Source organism: Perca flavescens, chromosome 16, assembly GCF_004354835.1.
Source record: "Perca flavescens isolate YP-PL-M2 chromosome 16, PFLA_1.0, whole genome shotgun sequence".
NCBI classification, from domain to species: Eukaryota; Metazoa; Chordata; class Actinopteri; order Perciformes; family Percidae; genus Perca; species Perca flavescens.
The window spans coordinates 1807047-1830046 of NC_041346.1; the positions used below are offsets into that span (position 1 = coordinate 1807047).

The 23000-nt window shown below is 41.6% G+C and overlaps 1 protein-coding gene across 3 annotated transcripts in view; it reads right to left on the minus strand.

The window, feature by feature from the left end:
- tln1 (talin 1) overlaps positions 1 to 23000 on the minus strand; it is a 111021-nt gene that overhangs the window by 18882 nt on the left and 69139 nt on the right. For 2 of the 3 annotated variants that reach the window (XM_028600839.1, XM_028600840.1), the window contains exons 38-52: positions 22477 to 22658; positions 20683 to 20815; positions 19579 to 19680; positions 18805 to 18975; positions 16671 to 16919; positions 15799 to 15918; positions 15218 to 15364; positions 14321 to 14487; positions 13093 to 13276; positions 12701 to 12826; positions 10855 to 10971; positions 8895 to 9080; positions 7871 to 7978; positions 6427 to 6429; positions 869 to 974 (exon numbers count right to left, since the gene is read on the minus strand). In XM_028600839.1, coding sequence (XP_028456640.1) covers positions 869 to 974; positions 6427 to 6429; positions 7871 to 7978; positions 8895 to 9080; positions 10855 to 10971; positions 12701 to 12826; positions 13093 to 13276; positions 14321 to 14487; positions 15218 to 15364; positions 15799 to 15918; positions 16671 to 16919; positions 18805 to 18975; positions 19579 to 19680; positions 20683 to 20815; positions 22477 to 22658 — 2101 coding nt within the window. The remainder of the gene's footprint in view (positions 1 to 868; positions 975 to 6426; positions 6430 to 7870; positions 7979 to 8894; positions 9081 to 10854; positions 10972 to 12700; positions 12827 to 13092; positions 13277 to 14320; positions 14488 to 15217; positions 15365 to 15798; positions 15919 to 16670; positions 16920 to 18804; positions 18976 to 19578; positions 19681 to 20682; positions 20816 to 22476; positions 22659 to 23000) is intronic. The other variant, XM_028600841.1, reaches the window with a different exon arrangement.

The window sequence follows — 23000 nt, forward strand, 5'->3', positions numbered from 1 at the left end:
TAAAAAAAATCTATCTATCTATCTATCTATCTATCTATCTATCTATCTATCTATCTGTGAAAAATATTTTCATCATCAAACAGAAGGGCTGAATCGCCATTTTCAGTTTGCAATTTTGGTTTGGTTATATTTGATTTAGGGTTAGACAGAACTACGGTCGGTTAAATAGTTCTTTCAGTTTATTTTTTGGGCGTTGATGTATCCTGAAGGTAAGCTTCCGTCAAAGATTTATTAAGTTAAAATAGTTTGTGTGAAATAACCTTGTTCATTGTCAAAGTAATACATTGCTTTGTTATTATTTCAATTTTCACTCTCCCGTTTCTTTTTTTAATGTGGCACTCTGACAAAACCGAGTCCTAGATCGGGGCATTACAGTGTGGTAGGGGTTGGTGTTGTACACCCAGACCACTTTAAACATATAATAAAAACACTGACACCATTTCATGTAAATTAAAGCTATAGTGCATAGATTTTGTCGCCCCCATGAGGAATTCTAATTAATGACAGCAAAACTGTCGGCACATGATACAAGCCTTCTGTGATCACGCACCGCCCCCACCCCTCCCCCACGCAGTTGCTTGTAACCAAGGAGGACACAGAGGATTAAAAGAACATTAACTCTTCAGAAGAGGTCATTATTTTCACTCAATAGCCATAGCCATACTGAGAAATCCAGAGAGAGTTGTGTGGAGCTGATAGTCTTAATTAGCTTTGTAGCAACTCATTTGGCAATGACTTCAATTGTAATGACGTTCATTAATATAAAAAAAGTTATGCACTGATGCATTAAGAAACAAGGAGACACCCAGAGGATTGTAGTTTTGTTCTGCTGTCATTTTGTGGTGGAAGAGGTCAAAGGTTAAAATACCTTTCATGGCCTCTGCGGCCTGGATGAGCTCAGTGACAGAGCCTGCCACCCGCTTGGAGTAGCTGGCCAACTGTTGCTTCAGGTCATGAGAGGGCTTCTGGATGATCTGTGGGTGAAAGGGAAAATGCCACAACCTTTAATTCCACCCTTTTTTTACATTCACAACTTGAATCAATCAAATCCCAGCCTGTGCAGGATTTATTATGATGATAATAAAGGCGCCTTATATTTACAGTCCACTTTCATATTCCATCGATTCCCTTCAATTGAAATGCTTTAGAGCAGGGGTCTTCAACAGTTTTTAAGCCAAGAACCCCTTAATTTACGGAGCAGGGACCCCTCTACTACATATATTGTATAAAATTAAGTTGCATATTAAACTGGGCCTAAAATAAACATGCAGGGTGGTCTAAAGCCTTTCTACATATCTTTTTAGTGCATAGAATACTTAGCTATTAAAGGAACACGCCAACTTATTGGGAATTTAGCTTATTCACCGTAACCCCCCGAGTTAAACAAGTCGATACATACCCTTCTCATCTCTGTGCGTGCTGTAATGCTGTCTGACGGCTCCAGCAGCATCAGGCCAGCACAGAACATGCAGGTGAATGGTTCCAGTAATCCTACTGCTCCGAATAAGTGACAAAATAACGCCAACATGTTCCTATTTACATGTTGTGATTTATAGAGTCACAGCGTGTACAAAAACAAAACAACATGAGACACAGCCGTCTTCTCAACTGTAAACAAACCGGGAACTACATTCTCAGGTGGAAGAATATAGTACTTGGGCGGAGTGATATGCTCGCAGCAAGCCTGTCTGAGAATATAGTTCCTGGTTTGTTTACTGTTAGAAGATGGCTGTGTCTCATGTTACGTTGTTTTTTGTACACGCCAGACTTCTACAAATCACAACATGTAAATAGGAACATGTTGGCGTTATTTTATCACTTTTGTCACAATTCGGAGCAGTAGGCTAGTTGGAACCAGTTACCTGCAGGATCTGTGCTGGGCTAAGCTAATGCTGGAGCCGTCAGACAGCATTACAGCACACACGGAGATGAGAAGGGCATGTATCGACTCTGGGGGTTACGGTGAATAAGCTAAATTCCCAATAAGTCGGCGTGTTCCTTTAAAATAATAATTGTTGGCATGATTTTATAAATCATCTTTTAATGTTAAACGTTAAATTGAAAACAGTGAATCGTCAGGATGAACTGGATCTGTGGATGGTTACCTTAGTGACTACCTTACCTATAGGCCAGTAAGCCTATCAGTTATGTGTTTTTTTTTTTTCACAAATAGGCTGATTTATATTTGCTAATAATATGTTGGATTCATGTAAAGACATTTTAATAAAAAAAAAAAAAAAAAAAAAAAACTTAAGGCGCCGATATACTTGCTTTTAACTAAGCGTTTGCATACGTAAGATGGCTGCCACACGTATCCTGCGTTCTTTTGGAGCGTAGGTTGTGCACGTCTTTAGAAATTAACGCTACGTGTACGCAAGATGCAATTCAGCACATGAACGTGGGGGGCAGTATATCATGCTGAACTAACTGGCTCAGTGTGTGTGTTGTGATGTGGTGATAATATGGGCTAATCCGAAGTCATCGACATCTCTCACTGGCAGAGAAACGAGTGTCGGATCTGGATCAAAGATCACTGTTCATCCCTCCAGTCCAGTTCCACACACTCGAAGAATCTATGACAAGGACCACTCAGCCGTTTTTTGGGGGGTGGTGGTGGAGCAACATCTTACCACACTGCATGCTGGGTTTCCCCTTTTATTTGTTACCATTGTGTGTTTACGTATTTGCAACTTGACACTAGGGAAGAAACTACATGAAGTGTAAATCATGGTGGCCGTCAACAAAACCTTACATATTCCATTCCCCACGCATGAATTGGTATTTACAGAAACATTGGGATGAGAATGTGAGCCTTTCGCACATACTTTGGACCACATGGTTTTCAAGAGTGATTTTAGGATGATATGATAAAGTGAAGATAAAAAAATAGGGCAGACAGAATAGAAAAATAAAACCTTTAGGTAGCAAGACAATCTATAACATGCAAATCAAATGTGCATTCATTCCATTTGTGTGATAAACTGTCTCTTGATTTTTTTTCTGTTTGTGATGTTTTTGATCGATGCTTTATTTAGGGATCAATAAAGCATTTCTGATTCAGACATTGTGAGGCACTTGCAAAAACTGTTTTGATTCGAGTGCTATTAACTAAATCACAGATGATTGTGATATCACTGCAAATGATGGTTTACAGGTATATGTGGTCAATTAATTACGCCAGCTATATAAAAAGACAAAACTCTGCAAAAGAGTCACATGCAATGACAACTCCTCTGGTACTGTTGCAGAACGTTGCTGATGAGTGCGCACTGCATACACAGTTCCTCAGGTATCACTGTGATTTCAGCTGCATTCTGGGCGTGCTGGTCTTACAGGGAGGTGTGTTCAGGTGCATTCTGGGCGTATTGCTATCTTGAGGCTGCGGGAAAGTGATCGTGCCACTGACCAACAAAAACCTGGTCTAAAGTCAATAACGCAGCATTTCATTGTTATTTTAACAGCAAATTAGAGAAATGCTACAGAATGTACAGAATACACTTACTAACGGGGGTCCCGTTCTCAATTCACTCTCAGATGATATACAGTAGCTCTCCGCGGGAATGTACTGGTGAAAAATTCATGTCATACGGGAAATTAATATCAGTATATGGTTCAAACTCGTATACCGCACAGCACTAGGTTGTAGCCTCACACACCTATGCATTATGTAGAAATAAGTGATTTTGGAGGCAGCAATGTGACCACAGCTTTATCCTGGTGGGACTTTGTCAGCAGAGGCTCTTGCATCAAAAGTATAATATAGGGAGGACATGAGACAGTCAACTTCTATTAATAAGATGTACGCTAATGTTGGGGAACGGTTGGGTCTTTGTAAATTATAGAGTGTGGTCTGGACTTCCATATTTGTAAAAGTGTCCCAAGATAACTCCTGTTTTGATTTGATACTACAAACCAAATTGAATTGAATTAATGTTGGCCCATCTCCCAATTGAAGGGAAATAATAGCAGACTAGATTGATTTGCTGGTGCTCAGATGTGTCTTAGTTTCAATTTGTGTCCTCAGACTGTCCTAGGTGGACATGCAGTATTCAGGTTGGAACAGTGTGTGACAGGTGCAAGGCATTAACAGGGCTCAGGCCTATACCCGGCTCAAGTTTATTCAGATGTGTTGTCATGAGAAGATAGAGGCGAGGACGTAACTGCACAGGAACGCATGCAGCTGGCCAAATTATTGCCACAGGCAAACACAAACACACACACAAACACACACACACACACACACACACACACACACACACACACACACACACACACACACACACACACACACACACAAACTGATAGACACATGTTCAGAGAACACAGTTACCTGAGCTCCACCAATGAAACAATATTAGACTGTGGGAAATGGGTATGATTTGTGTTACACAAACTCAAACAACTCCATGCACCAATTCTGAAGAAGGTTCATTCGTCTGTGATCTTAACAACTGATCAGGGGACAGTGACAGTGCTAGATTTCCCACAGAGGGCAGGGACCAGAGACACCGAGTGTGGACAAGCTGGCTCGCTGTTGTCCCGTTTTTAACCATCAGAGGGCAGCACCACAGGCTCAGATCACATCACATCCACACTGCCTGGAAGAACTCCCATTGTTCTATTGCACTTTCCACAGTGGATAGAATTAAGATTTGTTTTACACTCATTCACTGAAAATATACTTTAATGTCTGAATTAGGGCAGCACGATATGAGGGAAATATGCGATAATGTTGTTGAACATCGCAATAGCAATATTACTTGTGATAAATAAACAGATATTGAAGTGTACTCAGTTCTGCTGCTTTCAGTAGTCTAAAATACAACAAACTGCTTGTTGGATTTAAAACATTTCCAATTTTCTTTTATTGAAAAAATGTAACATTGAATTGAAGATAAAACGGACCACTAAATAAAGAATGAGTCACATTTTAAAGTATAGTTTTTGCTGAGATTTTCTTTCAACCTACACAAAAAAGCTCAGTGTCTTTCGCTATGCGTCGCAGCTTTCGCAATTTGTTTATTGTGCCAGTTGATATCGCGATGTAAAAAATAAATAAATGATATTTTGTGCAGCCCTAGTCTGAATGAAAGCCAATATCTGCAGGGATATCTTCAGGGATATACTTCAGGCAAATGGCATTTTAACCGTATGTACTGTTCAGTTATTTCAATTCTGTTCAGAGCAGATGTGTAAATCCAGCCCTCGCCTTGGTGTGTGAAGTCCTTCATTTTTTTTTTTTTTTTTTGTGATTCAAGTTTTCGGCTGACTTCTCAGAATTATGGAGACTTTGACCATATGCAGTTCTGCCAAATGTCCATTCCCTGGACAATAAAATGGACTACCTCAGACAAGATGAAGGGCTGTTGGGTCTCGAACCTTCAGCTGAATTTAGAGCTGACTGATAACCTCTTTCTGTGTGGAGGGACACCTCATACTACGGTGAGACCCGAGGAGCGTTGTCAGCAGTCAAAGGTGTGCAAATGCTACGGTGATCTCCAGGTACTGTCAGGGCACGCCCTCATACTCTGCTTCTGACTGGCTAGTAGTCCTTACCTAGGTACTGTCAGGGCACGCCCTCATACTCTGCTTCTGACTGGCTAGTAGTCCTTACCTAGGTACTGTCAGGGCACGCCCTCACTGTCACTGGCTAGTAGTCCTTACCTAGGTACCTCAGGGCTCTCATACTCTGACTGACTGGCTAGTCCCTTACCTAGGTACTGTCAGGGCACGCCCTCATACTCCGCTTCTGACTGGCTAGTAGTCCTTACCTAGGTACTGTCATGGCACGCCCTCATACTCTGCTTCTGACTGGCTAGTAGTCCTTACCTAGCTACTGAGCATGTGCGACTCCCAACAAAGATTGAACAGAAGTGAGATGTCTCACTCTGTAGCTAAAACAGAGAGCTCAACACACAGGGTGAAAAGAGGAGCTGCAGCAATGTGCAGTACAACAAAAAATTTTTTTTTTGAAAATTAAACTACATGAACCTATTCTGGTACATCTAAATACAATTATGAACCTGAAAATTTGTATAATATGAGCACTTTAAAGAGATTGACGCACAAGTATAAGCTTCAGGCCACCATAACAAACATTTACATAACTGACACCTTTGTTTTCATGACAAAAAGGCATCTCTTTAACAGATATGATAGACGGACGTAGGCTATGGAGAAAGCTCTGCGTGTAGCCTCCGCAGAACCAGAAATTAGACCGACTCCCTTAGAATACGTTCAACTACAAGTTGTCAGACTCTTGACTTATCCAAACATCCCCCTCCTGTCCATAAGCAGAGCTGGTCTGACATCTGTTAACATGCTGCTGATGCTACTCTGCAGCATTGTTGTGGAATAAAGTCTTCAGTGAAGCATTCAACCACTGCAAACCCACACTCGTGCAGGTCATTCAAGTGGTGTACTCACCGGCTTGCACCGACATCAGTGAGCCACAAGATTAAGGGAACATTGACAGAGCGATGGGAAAATGGAAAGAAAAGAGGTCATCAAACACATGACAGCTGATATCAGACATATAGGAGGTGCAGATGTTTGGAGGCATGCTGCAAGCTCAAGATGTCTCTGGAACCAAATCATTGATTAATTATTATTATTACTTAATTATCAATATGAAGGAAATTACATTTTAAAAGTTAGAGTGGACCCAGCTTCCATTCAGCCCAAGATTATTTGTTATGGGAGATGGTTTAATCCTAAACGGTTTGGACAAGCACATATGAAGCTGGGTCCAGACTAGTTTAATGATAGCCAGACAGATTGTTCTAAGAGGATGGAGGAACGAAGGGGTGCGGTCAATCCAGGAGTGGTGATACAGATGTTAATAATAACAGACTGTAAATGATCTGGTACTGATGTTAATAACAGACTGGAGATGATCTATTACTGATGTTAATAATAACAGACTGGAGATGATCTGTCTGATCTGAACAGATTTAGTCTCTCTGACTTCTAAACATAACTACCAGCCACACAACATGTGTTCTGTACAGAATAAGCCTTTAAAATCTCTCCAAATGAAAAATAATTAAAAGTTTATATAAAACTTCATTATATTGAGTGGATTCTGAACCAACTGCTGTTAGATCAGCTGAGAGCCAGGCATTTCCCATCATGCCCTGGGTCTTGCAGTCGGTGGAGAGCAACTGCGGCGCCTGGCTCTAAAACCTGTGGCCGCCTTGATCTCGTGAGGTTATCATTGCTCACGTGTGCATCAGACGTCAGAGCAAGTCAGGATCAAGTCGGACACAGATCTACCCAGCATGCATTGGGCGGTGGTACTGGCACTGGTGATCAATTCTGCGCAGGCCTGGCTCATCTCCAACAAGCCTCTCTATCTGCGCTCTTGGCCCGCCTTCCAAAGAGCCCAGCCTGCTCCGATTGGTCAGCTGGCCTACTCTGTTGTGATTGGTCAACCAAATTCAAACAAGCCACTGGGCGGGCTGTGCTTGCTCATGCAGCACCTACGGGCAGCACATATGAAAAATTGGGCTGGCTTTCTCTTTCAGTGACTTCACTAATGGAGGAATTTCAAACAGGAATTTGGGCGAGGCGTTTTTAGACAGTTGCGAAAGCTGTCTGTTGGAGGGAATGCTCCATTTAAAGTGAAATGTTGTTTTTTGTACTTTATACATCTATTGCATACACAAACAACTATATAACACACTAAAAGATGAAGAAAAAAAACGCATTAATAGGGGCTCTTTAAAGATCTGATTTGAGGTAGTAATCCAGTAAATGATCACTTAGTCACCATGGCCGTGTCCACACTGTGTGGGTTGGGAAATGGCGGCTAGGACTAATGAGTAGCTGATGAGAGTACAGTATGTGTACATGGGTAAAGAGGTCTTACCACCAGCACATGCTCCAGCAGTCCCAGATATCCGGAAGCACATTCCTTGCCATAGCGCAGCGCTCTCATCTGGACCTCCATGCTGACCTCTGGGTGGTAGGCAGCTTGCTGAATGAGCAAACAGACAGACAGACAGACAGACAGACAGACAGAAATCAACGTCTGAGCCAAACACTGACACTATAGGCCAGAGATTTTCAACAGTGAGTTCCAAATATTGTACTGTATGTGGGGTATTTATTCAGTTTGGGAATTCCCACAATCTCTACAAAGCTAACTAAACAGGGAGCAGAAATTGTCTCCGTTGCTTTTTTTATTTTGAGAGAAAATGGCATTTCAATCTGAATAAATTATTATTTTATCTTTTATTTTGTTCGTAACCTTTGTTGTATAATCGCTATATTACAATTAGGCCTGTAATAATTATTACAAAATTGTCTAATTAACGGTCAACTATTTTACAGAATCGCTGTTTCTTTGTTTACCCGCAATGAATTGCTAACATTAACTAATGCTAGCTTAAGGCATATGACTGGTATTAGTTGATTTTGTTTAGATATGGCAAATGATAATTATATAAGTGGTTATTGGTTGGACTATATATTTTTTATTATTATAACAATTGTTAGTTGTTGGCATTTGACCCCATACACCAAATATGACAACAATTAGAAGAAATGTTTTATGATAACAAAGAGGTGTGGTTTACTTCATAGGCTGTGTATATGTGTTATTATATTATCTGGATCACATGACAGTTATATATAACCAAAATTTGTATCCTGGGATTCACTCAAAACTTTAATTTGTTTAAAAAGTAATAAATAAATACATATTTTTAAATTTGACTGAAAGAGACAATTTCTGAGACGATTAATTGTACAGCAATATCTGGAATTGTTCCAGCTCTAATTACAATATATTGTTATTATTATATATACAATATATTATATATTATTACTTACAAGCCCCCTAGCCACATCCCTGTCGTGCCCCCCCCCCACCGTGTAATATTGCGGTGTACCTTGCAGGAGTGCAGCATGTCAGCGATGGCTCTTCTGCTGAGGTTGGCCGTGGCGATGACGTCCTCCTGGCGACAAGAATTCCCAGCAGCCACCGCCTTTGCGGTTGCCATGGTGATGCCTTTAGTCGTGCGAATGAACTCCTCCGGCGTGGTCGTCTTTGGTGGGGGGTCAGAACTGCTGAACACCTGTGTGGTAAAGCCGGGGGACTGTTGGTGAGAGACTTGATAGCTAGAAAACAACTGGAGTTAGATCATAAAACAATCAGGTGAATGTTTAGCTCCAGGAGCAGCTGCAGAATGGATCCTTCCTGCTGGGGGAGGGCTGCTTTCAGCTGGTACTCTAGGCTCCAGCCAGTCTTCTACTGGTTGGGGTAGTAATGTAATGTACTTCATTTCTTCCCTTGGGGAAATTTCATTTTTTATTCTGCTGTTACGTTTTCTAGATTTGCGCACGCACGCACACACGCATTTGACTTTTGATTAATAAAAGCATGTCAATAAACTAGACATGACCCTTGACCCTCATTTTCCAGTGTGGGCCTTAGTGAAATTGGGGTGACAAGTCCGGTATACTCGCCACTCCCAACCTGTCACGCGCCAGTGTGATGTCATGGGAGCGCTGTAACTGTTTATACTGGCGCGTGGTGGTCACGACACTAGTTACAGTCTTCTCCTGAACAGAGCTTGCGCAACTGAGGAAAGGCTACCGCCTTTGCTCTTTCTACGGACTAGAAGAAGAAGAAGAAGGTAAATAACGGCAGAATTGGCAGCAGCATTGACATCAATGTCTGCCCGACGATTGGATGACCTACTTCGTGGGATCAAGCCTTTCATTCGCCATAAAATAACTCATCTTAACCCAGTAAATTTACAGGAGAGACTTGCAGTCACTCTGAGAGTCCTGGCATCACGTTGCCCTCGAACTCGTCCATGCTTCCTGTTTCCGCTGAAAAAAAAAAAAAGTGGTGGTGCGCGACCTCCGGCGCTTAAAATCCTGGCACACAAGCGAGATCTACTTCATTTTGACGTCACATTGTCGCGTGACATATCAGGAACGGCGATTGTAAAGAGGCCTTAAGACAATGAAGTAGAACTAGACCGACTAACAGTAGTTAGTACAGTAGCAGTACAGCAACGAGCTACTGAGTTTGGCAGATCAGTCTTAATAATAATAATTTTATTTATATAACACTTTTCAAGCATCAAGCACAAAGTGCTTTCCAGATTAAAAGATTTACAGGATATTAATCAAGATCAAAAACCCATGTAAGCCCTGTGATTTTATTGCTGGTATAATTGTTGTGGTGTTTTAATGCTGTGAAATTGTATTGTCGTTGTAGTGTTGTCTCTATGTTGTGGTTTTTGTTGTTGCAGTGGTGTTTTTATTGTTATTGTGGTGGTGTTTTAATCCTGTGCAATTTCCAATTCTGAATGTTTTATTGTCTTTCTATATTTCTTATGACTGTATTTTCTGTGTTGTTCTGTATTTGTCTTTGTAATCTGACTCAATGACATTGAAAATCAGGGTCGCCATCAATGATCTCTTGAGGATGAAGAATGAAGTGTGTCGTTATTGTGTTGTCTTTTACTGTTGTGTACTGTAGTGTTTGTATACTTCAGTGTTAGATTTTCCTTTTTGACAGCCCAGGGACTACAGATGAAAATGATCTTATAGCTAACTTGGGTACTGCTAAGGAGCTGTGCATTGTCCCTGTCAAACACATAAATAAATATTCAATATTTTTCAAATCTAAACATCCCTTTTTGCCTCGGGCCGCCAGGCAGTACCTTCAATGACTAATGATAAAGTCTGATCTTGGCGTTTTTTTCTTGTATACCAGAGTGTATTTCACCAGCGTTTCTAACTGTGAGTGACCGCGACTTGGGTATGTGATGCCAAGACTACAGACCTTACTCCACAGCCCTGTGGAGATAGGTCTGCCAAAGCGAGACTACTCACAGCCAGCTCCTGCTTGATGTGTTCAATTGTGGACTCCAAAGCTCTGGTCCCCTTTGTGGCTTCGTCCTCCACTGCCTTCACCGTCTTCAGGAGTGATGTCACATTGGTCACCATCACCTACAGCAGCCAAGTCACATCATATGGCCAAGGGTTAGACTGATGGCAAGAAAATGGCGCTCACTGATGCATCTTACAGCGATTACTGTCACAAAGAGATCTGTATGCTGATGTTCTATAATGTCGTGCTAGACAGCATCATCAGATGTGGCATGGCAGCATGGTATGGAACCCTCTCAGTCCAGTCAAAAGAAAAAATAGCAAACATGGTCGAAACCGCAATTAAAGTAATAGGAAAAAACAAAAATCCCATCCCAAATCACACCCATTCCTTGAAATATATCGCAGTAATACCGTATCATGGGGCCTATGGTGATTCCCACCATTATGTGATAGTTCTTTGTGTTTAAAATGTGTTTTCATGTGTTACTATTAACATTTACATGCTGGGTGATTCAACAGAATGCATCCTACAGTATAGGATATAACCAAAAACGTGTGATGTCAAATTTCAACTCCGAGAACACTGCCTTCCTTACCGAGTGCTCCATTAAAGGTGCCAAGTAGAGCTGGGACGATATGCTTTGGTCCCGATTCTGTCCCGATACATGGGTGCTGACTGGATTTGTATTGCAATTTTCATTTATTGCGATTCTAGAAGAACTGTTTAACGATTTGATAGTATTGAGTATTGCGATTTTCTTTTCCTTCTTTAACATCAGAAAAGTTGAATAAAACACTTCTAGAGACAATATATCATGAGACATTTCTAAAAACTGAAGAATGACATCACATGTCAGTCAGTCTGTCTGACATTTATTTACTTTGTAAAGAAGAACATAACATGGATGTTCTGCTTTTTCTGCTTTTGCTCTGTTCTGCTGGAAACAGATTTGATGTAGTCGCCGGCAGCGGGACCGCATAAAGAGAAAATATTTAGGTCAATCATTGGTAAAATAAAAAAATATTGACTCTAGGGAAAAGAATAGATTTAAAAGATCCCGGCCGATTTATCAGGCCGTTTCTTAGCAGTCAGCAGATTATCTGTATCAGCGTTTTATTTGCCTGATAACCGATAAAGTGAATGAATTAAAAAGTGTTCTACTTTGGCTCGGCTACAGCTCTGTGTCTGTCCCTCTGCTTCAGTATCACTCCCCACTGAGTCGGACTAATGGCCCTTTCCCATGACGTGGTACCTGCTCGACTGGCCTCGACTCTACTCGCCTTTTTTGGTTTTCCATTACAAAAAAAAGTCCCTGGTACCTGCCAACAGGTACTTTTTTTTAGTACCACCTCCGTTGAGGTTCCAAGTGAGCTGAGGCGATACCAAAAGGTGACGTGAAAGCGACAGAGGGGGGTGTCCTGAACAAACCCGCCATTTTTAAATAGTTTAGCCAGCTGTGGGTTTTGTTGCTGCCTCCAGCTTCATTTGAAACAAAATGTGTCTTCTGGCAACAACAACACACACCTTCCACGTTCTGTGTGTGTGTCGCGTTAGGTCACGGCAGTTTACTGCGGCGCCGCGACGATGACCAGCCACGCTGAGGCCGTACTAAAATCTGCAATGGAAAACGGACGCACAGTGTGTCGAGTCAAGCAGGTACCATGTAATGGAAAAACGCCATGTCCCCAAAAAACCCACAACCCCCCCACGCCTGCACACTTTCACTGACAGCTGTTTCCCTTCCTGCCCCTGTGTGAAGCAGAGTGTGTCTGTGGAGTAGCAGAGCTCTCTCACTGCATCTTCATCTTCAAGCAGAGAAGTCTCCTGGGGGGTTTGGGGTCTCACCTTAGCGGAGCTCTTAAGCTGCAGCATGCTGGGGTCGTCGTGAGGTTTGCCTGCGGCTGCTTTGGTGGCGCTGATGAGGTTGCCCAGAGCTTTGGCCACATCTTTCACCGCATTGATCAGGACCACCTGTACGGATGTAGAGTGCAGTTTACGGTTTCATTTGATGCCCATTATGTCCATAAGAGGGCAAACCAACACAATATACTTTTGTATTAACTTGTTTCAGTTATGTTCTGATCTATTTAGAAGCTAATTGTCCCAAAAAAAACTTGAAAAAGGCAACAAAAACATTCAATAAAGCTGCAAAAACACTGAAAAGGAACAAAAACTTCAGTAATTTGTGAAGACGCACACGGCGGACAAACACGCAGCAGGTTTTGTGCCGAGCATACCTGGGTCTCGGGGTCTTCGGCGCCCAGGCTGGCGGCTCCCAGTTTGACCACATCAGCCAGTTTGGTGATAGTGGCCACCGAGGACTGGGCGGCCTGGGCCAGTTTCTCCTGACTGGCTCCGGCGCCAGACACCAGCAGCTTGGTGTCCTCCACCAGAGCCTTGGCTGTCTTCAGGATGTATTCTCTGCACACAAGAAGGTCACACAGTCACTATAGTAACACAATTAACCGAGCCAGAGTTCAGAGGTCTTTATTGCCTTTTGATGATTTAATATCTATTGATCATCAGAGAGAGAAAATTGGATTTGCAATCGGAGGTACAAAAACACGAGGAAATGACAAAATAAAACAAGGCATAAAACATCTTAGCAGCACACAACCAACCGATTGATTAAGAACAATTCCATCACTCTCGGCCAAGAGGGAAGAGGAATTAATTGCTCCCAGATTCTTTCCCGATACATGGATGCCGATTGGATTTGTATTGCGATTTTCATTTATTGCGATTCTAGAAGAATTGCAATTCGATAGTATTGAGTATTGCGATTTTCTTTTCCTTCTTTTACGAAAACAAAAGTTGAATAACACACTTCTAGAGACAATATATCACAAGGAATGCACATCACATGTCAGTCAGCTGTAATTCTTTTTTTGCTGGAAACAGATACGATGTACGTCGGCGGTACCATACAAACTAACTAATAACTAATATTTAAGTGTATCATTGGTAAAAAAAAATTTAAATAAATATCAATTACAGTGTTTTCTGTAGGTTTGTGGAAGGTTTGCGGGGGTTTAGGAGTCTTTCTTCAAAATCTTTTTATATTTTTCAATAAAAACAATATGTAATTTGGACACCCGGTTAGCTCAGTTGGTAGAACGGGCGCCCATATATAGAGGTTTAGTCCTCGATGCAGCGGGCCTCGGTTCGACTCCGACCTGAGGCCCTTTGCTGCATGTCATTCCCCCCTCTCTCTCTCCCCTTTCATATCTTCTGCTGTCCTTTCAAAATAAAGGGGCAATTTTTAATTTTTTTTGGTGGATTTCTTTTCTGTTTTGGGCACTTTTTTGCCGCATTTCACATTCTTTTATCTAAGGTGCTGCAAAAAACGGCTCAGGTGCACCTGAGACTTAAAATTTAAAAAAGAAAGAAAAAGAAAAATCACGATACATATGATTTTCTTTCCCACCCCTATCTTTGACACAGGGTTTCTGCTGTGACAGGTACCTGTGGTCAGCGAAGGTCTCTGCGTTCTCTCTGTTCAGAGTACCGGCAGTGGCAAACATGATGGTGGTGTCGAGGTCTGCGATGATTCCAGACACGGCGCTGGCGGCGGTGATGCAGGCCTGGGTGCCACGGTTACCTGCCTGGAGGGACGCCAACACATGGGAGACCTGCGGGAACAAGACCAACCTGCTGTGAGTGGAAGTTGGACTTGGCTAGAGCTGGAACAATTCAAAATTTTGCTGTACAATGAATTGTATAAGAAAATAATTACGATAAACATTATAATTGTCTTTTTCAGCCAAATCTTTTACATTTATTAAAGCATAACTTTTTTTAAAGAAATTAAACTTTTGAATGAATTAATGAATAAATGAATCCCAGGATACATCTTTAAGTTATATATTACTGTCATATGACCCAGATAATGTAATACCACAAATACACAGCCTATGAAGTAAACCACACCTCTTTATTATCATAAAACATGTTTACTAACTGTTTGTCATATTTGTTGCTATGAACGTGTATAGGGTCAAGTACCAAAAACTAACAATTGAAATAATAATAACAATATATAGTCCGACCAATATATATATATATATATATATATATATATATATATATATACATACACACATACATACATACACACATACATACATACACACAGTAATTACATATCTAAACAAAATCAACAATTACCAGTCATAAGCCCTAGCTCACGTTAGCAATTCATTGCAGTTAAACAGAGAAACCGCAATTATGCAAAAAATAATAATTGACAATTAGACAATTATGTAATAATTAGACTAGACTTGGCGTGCATATTTAGTACAGGTATACATTATATTATGAATGACTGAAACAAAGCAGCAAGGGGTTTGGTTGCAGTCTGACCTTCTCGGAGACTTTGCGGGCGCTTTCAATCAGCTCCTTCTTGGTGAAGGAGTCGTTGGGGCTGCACTGCAGGGCCCCCGCTTTGGTCACCAGGCCGGTGCAGCTGAAGCCCAGTTCGCCCACCTGCTTCTTAATGTGAGAACCAATCTGGAAACAAACAAACAAACAGATGAATCTCAACAACCGCGCCGAAACGACGGAGAGGGACATGAGACATGCAGAGCCGGTGTCACAGGCAGAATTATAACTGCAATGCTTTCCATTGTTGCTATGGTGATGTGCTAGAGTGAAGACGTGCGGCTGCAGTCTGCTCTCCTCGGACTGACACACATCAAGAGAGACTTGACTAACAGCTTGGTGCAGGTTATGCTATATGATCTACTGCTAATGTATGATAAGTAAATATAGTGCCATGGTGACCGGACATTGTATTAGACAGATAGATAGATTACATAGACTTTATTGATCCCAAAGTGAGATATGATGGTGCTACAGCAACAAAATATCAGACACACAGCACACATACAGAATATACAAGAAATAATAAATTATTTGTTATTATTATATATGCGGTTATGTACCTCATCATTCTCTGCAGTCACAGCAGCATATTTGGCCTCGTTTGCAAGATTTCCAAACTCATTGGTAAGCTGGTTGGCCAATCCTCCGAGGTCATCGGGGTTTGTGTTGGACTTGGTCACCTGAAGAGAGACAGGAAACCACAACAGTTCAGTAATAACAAGTGCATCTATCCGGTTGGCACTTTAAGCTAATTAAGGCTATTCTAGATGTCACAGTCTGGCGTGACACAAGTACATTGATGAGATAAAGCCTGACATCGGGAGCAGCCTTTGCCTCTCAGCTTGCGCTCTTTGTGTGTTACCGTTACGACAACAAACTGCGAGCTAGCTACACGCATAAAATGTCAAGTTTTCAAGAACATTTGGATCGTGTAACAAGGCAGGCCAGCTTGGTTCCTTCTGTGTATGACTGCAAAGATTTACAAAGATTAAGTTAACAGCATTTGCTATCTAACTGGGAGGTTTTGGGACCGAGGGGTGGGATGTTTTGTGGAAGAAGTACACACAGCAATACACTGTTAACTTTAATATTGTATGTGTGGTATAGCCAGATACTCCACAGCGCTGTGGAGATAAGAGCTGGCAATGCAATACTGTAGATATCATGATGGCCAAACATTTTTTTATTAGAGAGAGAGAAATTGCTTTCTACTTTTTTCCAGACATTATACTAATATCACACCTTTGGTCCTCATTTTTTCTAACCCTCAGTTTCATACTTTAAAGTGTGGGGAGAGGCCTAATACACACATAAGGGTGAAGCTTAGACTGCCAGAGGGGTGGGGCCTGACATTATTAGTTTTTGAAATATTCAACTTGATTTCAGTCCCCAGAACTAGTTCGGCCTATTGGATGATTATGAAAATGCTCACCATCTCCTGCACAGTGACGGCTATGGCCTTGGCCGTCTTAACCATGGTAGTCTGGTAGTCCACGAAGGTGCCTTCAGCTTCGAGAGCAGGCGAGTCTTCCATTTTGTTGATGGCGTCGTTGATGGAGTGCACCATGCCACCCACAGCACCCGCTGCACTGGCCGCCTCAGCCAGAGTGGCGCCCAGGTCATCCACTGCTTCTTTCATCATCTGCACAGACTCCTCCAGGGCCTCCTGCATGTGTGCTGCCTGCACAAAGGAAAACACAAATGACTGGGCAATGCTAGAATATTCAAGCAGCCTGTTAAAACACCTCAGCGCTACGTAGGGCTGGGTACCCAATTCAATACTTTTTAGGCACCGTCCGAATTGCCTGAGTATAACAACTTGTCATTCAATACCTAATGTCAATACCTAAGGAGTAAATCTCATCAGTGTCAGTGGGCCAATCAGTATGTAGCATGCTTCTACTAAGATTTAATCATCAGTCTGTGATTGGCTGTCTAACGTTACACGTTATATTTTTGAACGATAACCAGCTCTAGCGCTACAATTAAATAAAACCCAGCAAATGAAATAGAACAAACTCCAATAAAATAATAATAATAATAATAGGACACCTTAAATGTTTAAATAATAGGATACAAACAGTAACATGCCTTAATAAAATACAGTGGAAATATGTGTTGTCCGCATAGTTACACTTAGGGCTGGGCAATAATTCAATATGATCATTTATAGTCTTTCAATGGAATCATATCATGATGAAATCATATATTGAGATATCGTGCTATAACAAGCACATACTAACTCCATTTTCTCAGAACATCTGATGTCAAACATTTTGAGGGAATATCATTTGAAGAATTGCAGATTTGATCACACTATTTTTGTGCATGCATGTGAACATTACATTTGTACACAGTACATAGCTGGAAATCTTTTTCTCCATAATTACACTTGAAATGGTTTACCACATGAATTGATTATTTATCTAAAATCTCAACCCAATAGTCAACCCTACAATATCGATATAGATGTATTTGGTAAATAATATCATGGTATCTGATTTTCTCCATATCGCCCAGCCCTAGTTGCACTTTTTTTTATTCATTTGTGAAGACACAAGCCTTTCTGCCATTGTATATCCTGCTGTAGCCTATGTTAGGAGTGGCAGCTTCAGTACCTTCAGTATGACTGAATGGAACAGCTAGCTTATGTCCCTGCAGTTTGCTGTTGGCTGTGCATGTGCTGTATATCTTACGCTTTCTCTCTTTATGAGTGTTGTTGATCTTATTTTATTGTTTTTAAGGCACTTACGTAGAGCATGTGAATGGTTTAAGAGGATGGCTTTTTGTCTGTGAGCATAAATGTATGGGACCATATGTGTAATCATGTATATTTGTTATATTTATCTATTTTTTATAGTGCCAGACTTTCTATGTTTTAAACTGATCTGCTTTTTATTCAGTTGTTTAACTGTGAGCATTGGCGCTGGCAGGATTCGATTTCATAGTATGCACAAAAACCGCCCCAAATCAGCTGGGTTAGGGTACACATATTTAATGTGTATGACAGTGTGCTCCTAGTGTACTTTTATCATATCGTGAAAATATTTTACTGAAGTCTTTTGTAAGAGAAAGAGGTGGATGTGCTCAGAGCAGACAGCTGTCAGCGAGCCTGTACGGAGATATGAATCACCTGATTTCTCTGTTTGACATGTAAACATCATAACCCCATATGATCAAAAACGGAATAAGCCTCATAACCGCAATATTCACATCCATGTTAACACACATGATTCAAACAACATGCTATAGCTCCGTCCGTGGTTTAGCGACACTCAGCATCCAGGAACCAGTTGTATCTACGGATCAGGTCATAAACATGAACATTGCGATTAATAGTAAATGGGTTGCTGGTGTAATAACGTAAGATTAATGAGAAAATAAGTACTGTGAACAGAACAGAGCTGCTGTCAGTTGTTGTGCCTGTGCGCATTTACGCATTGTCATTAGATGCTGGTTGCATGTCTTACAGAAATAAAAACGTACGCACAGTGCGTACAGGGTTACGGCTGCCGGCGCCACTGAACGTGAGCATGAATTCAATAAACTCAGAACTCAAACTCTACCTTAGGGTTTCCTCCAGCCTCCTTGGCAGTGTAGAGCATCTGTAGGGCGGACTCGGTCAGGGTTTTGGTCTGGTCTAAGACGGCCATCTGCTGTTGGCTGCTGACGATCTTCGACGCCGTGCCAATGGCTGCCATGATCAGGGGCTCAAAGTAGCTGGCCATCTGAGATACCTGTTCAAATGTGTTGGGGAGGGGGGGGAACAAATTGCAAAACAAAACAAGATGACGTTTAGCCTTAAACACGTTTAACCAATGCCAACGTAACGCTGGTCAGTCTCCAGATGGACCATTGATAGGTTGGATATTTCAGCCTACATGTTTCAAATGTATTTTATATCTTGTATGTAGGGTACTACACAAGAAGGTTAGTCTGGGGACAACCTTCACCCACAACAATGTGTAAATCTATTATGAGTTTGGGTACAACTTTCACACAGAGGAATTGGAGCCAGGAATGTGGAAATCTAATAGGAGCACGTGCCATGAAAGGTGTAGTTTGAGAGTAAAACTTGTGCGCTGACATAGATATCTCATGCTGTGTAAGCACAAAAAGAGTTTAAAAGGGATCTATTTCTATGTACATGTTGGTCACCCTTGAGCAGACACGTTTGTATGCTCATGGTTGTCTTATTGTCATGAGAGTTTGTTCACTGTGTAAATAAAGCTGCATTTGATTTGTATTTATCGGACTGGTCGTCATCTTTGAGGTCTCCCAACATCATTTCTGAGTCATCAACCGATATCAACCATCAGTGTCAGCTGGCTGGGATTTACCTTGTGTCCCAGCTGTGAGGCCTCAGAGCGAGCAGCCACAGCGACGGGGTCAATCAGGTTACTGATCTCATGGACGGAGGCAGCCATCTGCTCATGGAGATTCTGCAACATATACACATAGAAGATTCATTAAAGCTTTAGAGCGTAGTTTCTGTCTCCCCCATGAGGAATTCTAAGTAACGACAACAAGACTGCCGTTACATCCTTATAACGCAAGTCTTCCGTGATACTTGTACAAACCAGAGATGCACTCACTTTTAACGGTCACACATTTCATCACTCATACCCTTTCACTGGTAAACTGAATGCAGTATAGAGGTGGATGAATAACGTCTTTGTCAACATGTATTTTTGTTTTGTTTGTTTGCTTTGTCAATGTATATGTCACCATTATGTGGACCTTTTAATTTATAGTCAACGAGTGCTGTATCACTGCTGGCTGTCTCTATGTTAGTCCTATGTCACCTTCCTAGGGACTGCACATGAAAAGTAGTTCTTTTTTTTTTTTTTTACTAATTCTGGCATATTTACATGGTGTTTTTTTTTAAACAACAATGTTCATAAATACGCATGGTCCCTATCAAATAAACCAATAAAATAAAAATAAATAAAATAAACTGTTTCTTACACGCAAACAGTCGGGCGGGGGTGTGTGTGTTAGGGCTGCACAAAATGAGGAAAATACCTGATTGCAATTATTTTGACTGATATTGGAATTGTGGGAAGGGAGGGAAGGACCATTTTTGTACCATCATTCTCATTGTCATTGAAAAATATCCAAATTAAAATGATTATAGTGCGATTTTTGCGAGGATCTGTGCCAAACAAAGATTTTTTCCTGTAGAATACGCTCTGCAGGCTGGGACGTCTCTGCAGCACCACAATACTTCATTCAGAATGGTTTGACACATATTCTGCCTTTAACAAATATTGCCCCCCCTGCTATTTGGATTTTGCACTAGTGCATATTGCAATTTCGATAAAATTGCAAATAATTGTGCAGCCTTATTTTGTGTGTGTGTGTGTGTGTGTGTGTGTGTGTGTGTGTGTGTGTGTGTGTGTGTGTGTGTGTGTGTTAGGGGTGTGTGTGTGTGTGTGGTTTACCTCCATGGAGATGTCCTCTCGGGGTGTTAGATGCTGGCTTATGGCAGCCAGAGAGGCCTGGTCCACCTCGCGGATGCAGCCATTCAGCACCTCGATAGCATCATCACATTCTCTCTGGCCGGGAGCCTTTTCTCTGCACAACAACACACACCAGATGGATGAAGGGGGGGGGCACGGTGAAGAGTGGCTGTGATACGCGAGTATTAAAGCCATGGGGGGCGTTGAGACTCTTATAACCTTACAAATCTTACTGTCAGAATTAGCATAAAATGTGGAATTGTTCCTTTCATTCTCCAGTCATGACCAGGGTTTTTCCTGGCTCAGAACCGGCCTTTTTTTTGGGGGGGGGGCTGCACGGCAGTAAGCATAAAGTAAATGAGTCTGTGTTACCTTATTTGACAGAAATCTATGGGAATTTTCCTGTTATTTCTTTCTTCTAAAGTAAAAGTACTAATACCACACTGTAAAAATACTCCGTTACAAGTAAAACTCCTGAGTTAAAAATGTTACTTAAGTAAAAATATGTAAGTATCATCAGGAAAACGTAGTAAAAGTATAAAAGTATGTAATGCAGAACTCTCCTCCCATTGTAGAAAGAGTAAAAGCAGTTACACACCAACCAGATGGCCAACCGTCAGCAGTAAAGCCAGTCGGACTGATCAGTCTCCCCGGGTTGGTCCAAAAAGTGCCTCAGAACACACCGAAGAGACGAGACATAATACGTCTCTGGAAATTCTAAGCCAGACTGTCATGGCGGCTCGTTCAGAATACGATCTCATATTGAACTGAACTAGTTCACTGAAACATGTTTCTGAAAAACATTTGAAGAGAGAAATAGGCCGTGCAGTTGCTGAATCTGTCTTCATTTCAGATCAACAAAGGTCAGTTTAAAAGATTTTCGTCAGATTTTGAGAGACTCTAGTCACGCTCATCCCGCTCCCCATTTCCGGGTGAGTCCCGACGGCCCTGTCTCCGACTGAACATGTCAGGTCGGCCAAAATGAACGCCGACAGCCCCCCAGACTGACGACGGCACGGGACACACCGAACAGACTCGAGTCACCGACCTCGCCAGACTGTCAGACGGACGATTATCGGGTTGGTGTGTCAGCGCCTTAAAGGATCCAACCAGCGGTGTGTTTAATGGTCTCATCATCTCAGCTGGACTTGTAGCAGTTATATTGTTGGCTAGTTTACTTTAGAATAAAACATCTAAAAACTAGTAACTAAAGCTGTAACAGATGAATGTAGTGGAGTAAAAAGTACAATATTTCTCTTTGAAATGTAGCGGAGTAGAAGTAGAAAGTGGCATGAAACGAAAAGACTCAAGTATAGTACCTCAACATTTGGAGTTAAGTACAGTACTTGAGAAAATATACTTAATACCACTGATATTCATAGACAAATGAAGTAACCTTATTGCAAATTTCAGTCCGACAGCCAATCCCCAAAAAACTTAAGCAGGAGCAGTAGAGTTTAGAGCTGCAAAGATGAATCGATTAGATGGCATTTGTTTATGAAAAGAAAAAGTAAAACATCTGTGATATTGACTTGTTAAACGTGAATATTGTTCTAGTTTCTTCTCTCCTCTGTGACAGGAAACTGAATATCTTTGAGTTGTGGACAAAACAAGACATTTGAGGACGTCATCTTGGGCTTTGGGAAACACTGATCCACATTTTTCATCATTTTAGAGACCAAACAACTAATCCATTCATCCAGAAAAATATCGACAGATTAATCGACAATGAAAACAATCGTCTATCTATCTATCGTCAGCTCTAGTGGAGTTTACCTCATGTTGGTGATGAGTTTCTTGATGGAGTCAGACACAGTCCTGGAGTGGCCAGCCAGCACTGACCACTTGGGGGGGTCTTTGGGATTGACGGCCAGGGAGCGGGCGGTCTGGATCAGGCCGGTCGAGCTCTCCAGCATTGCCTTCGCTGCCGCCACGATGGGCTCCATGGCTGCATGGCCCTGAGGAAAATGAGTGGAAATCAATTTGGATGAAAATGACCCGCTAGAGTAAGATATACTATATAATAGAGATGTTCCGCTCCAATACCGCCTAAAACTCTGGTATCGGTCAGTAGCAGAGTTTATGCACCGATCCGATACCAACGTCATTTAGCCCTGAAGAAAATCCACTTTAAATTAGTGTATTTGTCCTTTTTTTGTTATGACTCGCTGTCAAACTGGATAATACAAGAAAGTGGCGTTCATGGTTTGTGTTTGTTCACGTTTCACAGAGTTTCACAACAATGATAGCAATCACATCCCATCCAGACAGGGATAGTAGTCGACTACTGTCCCTGTCTG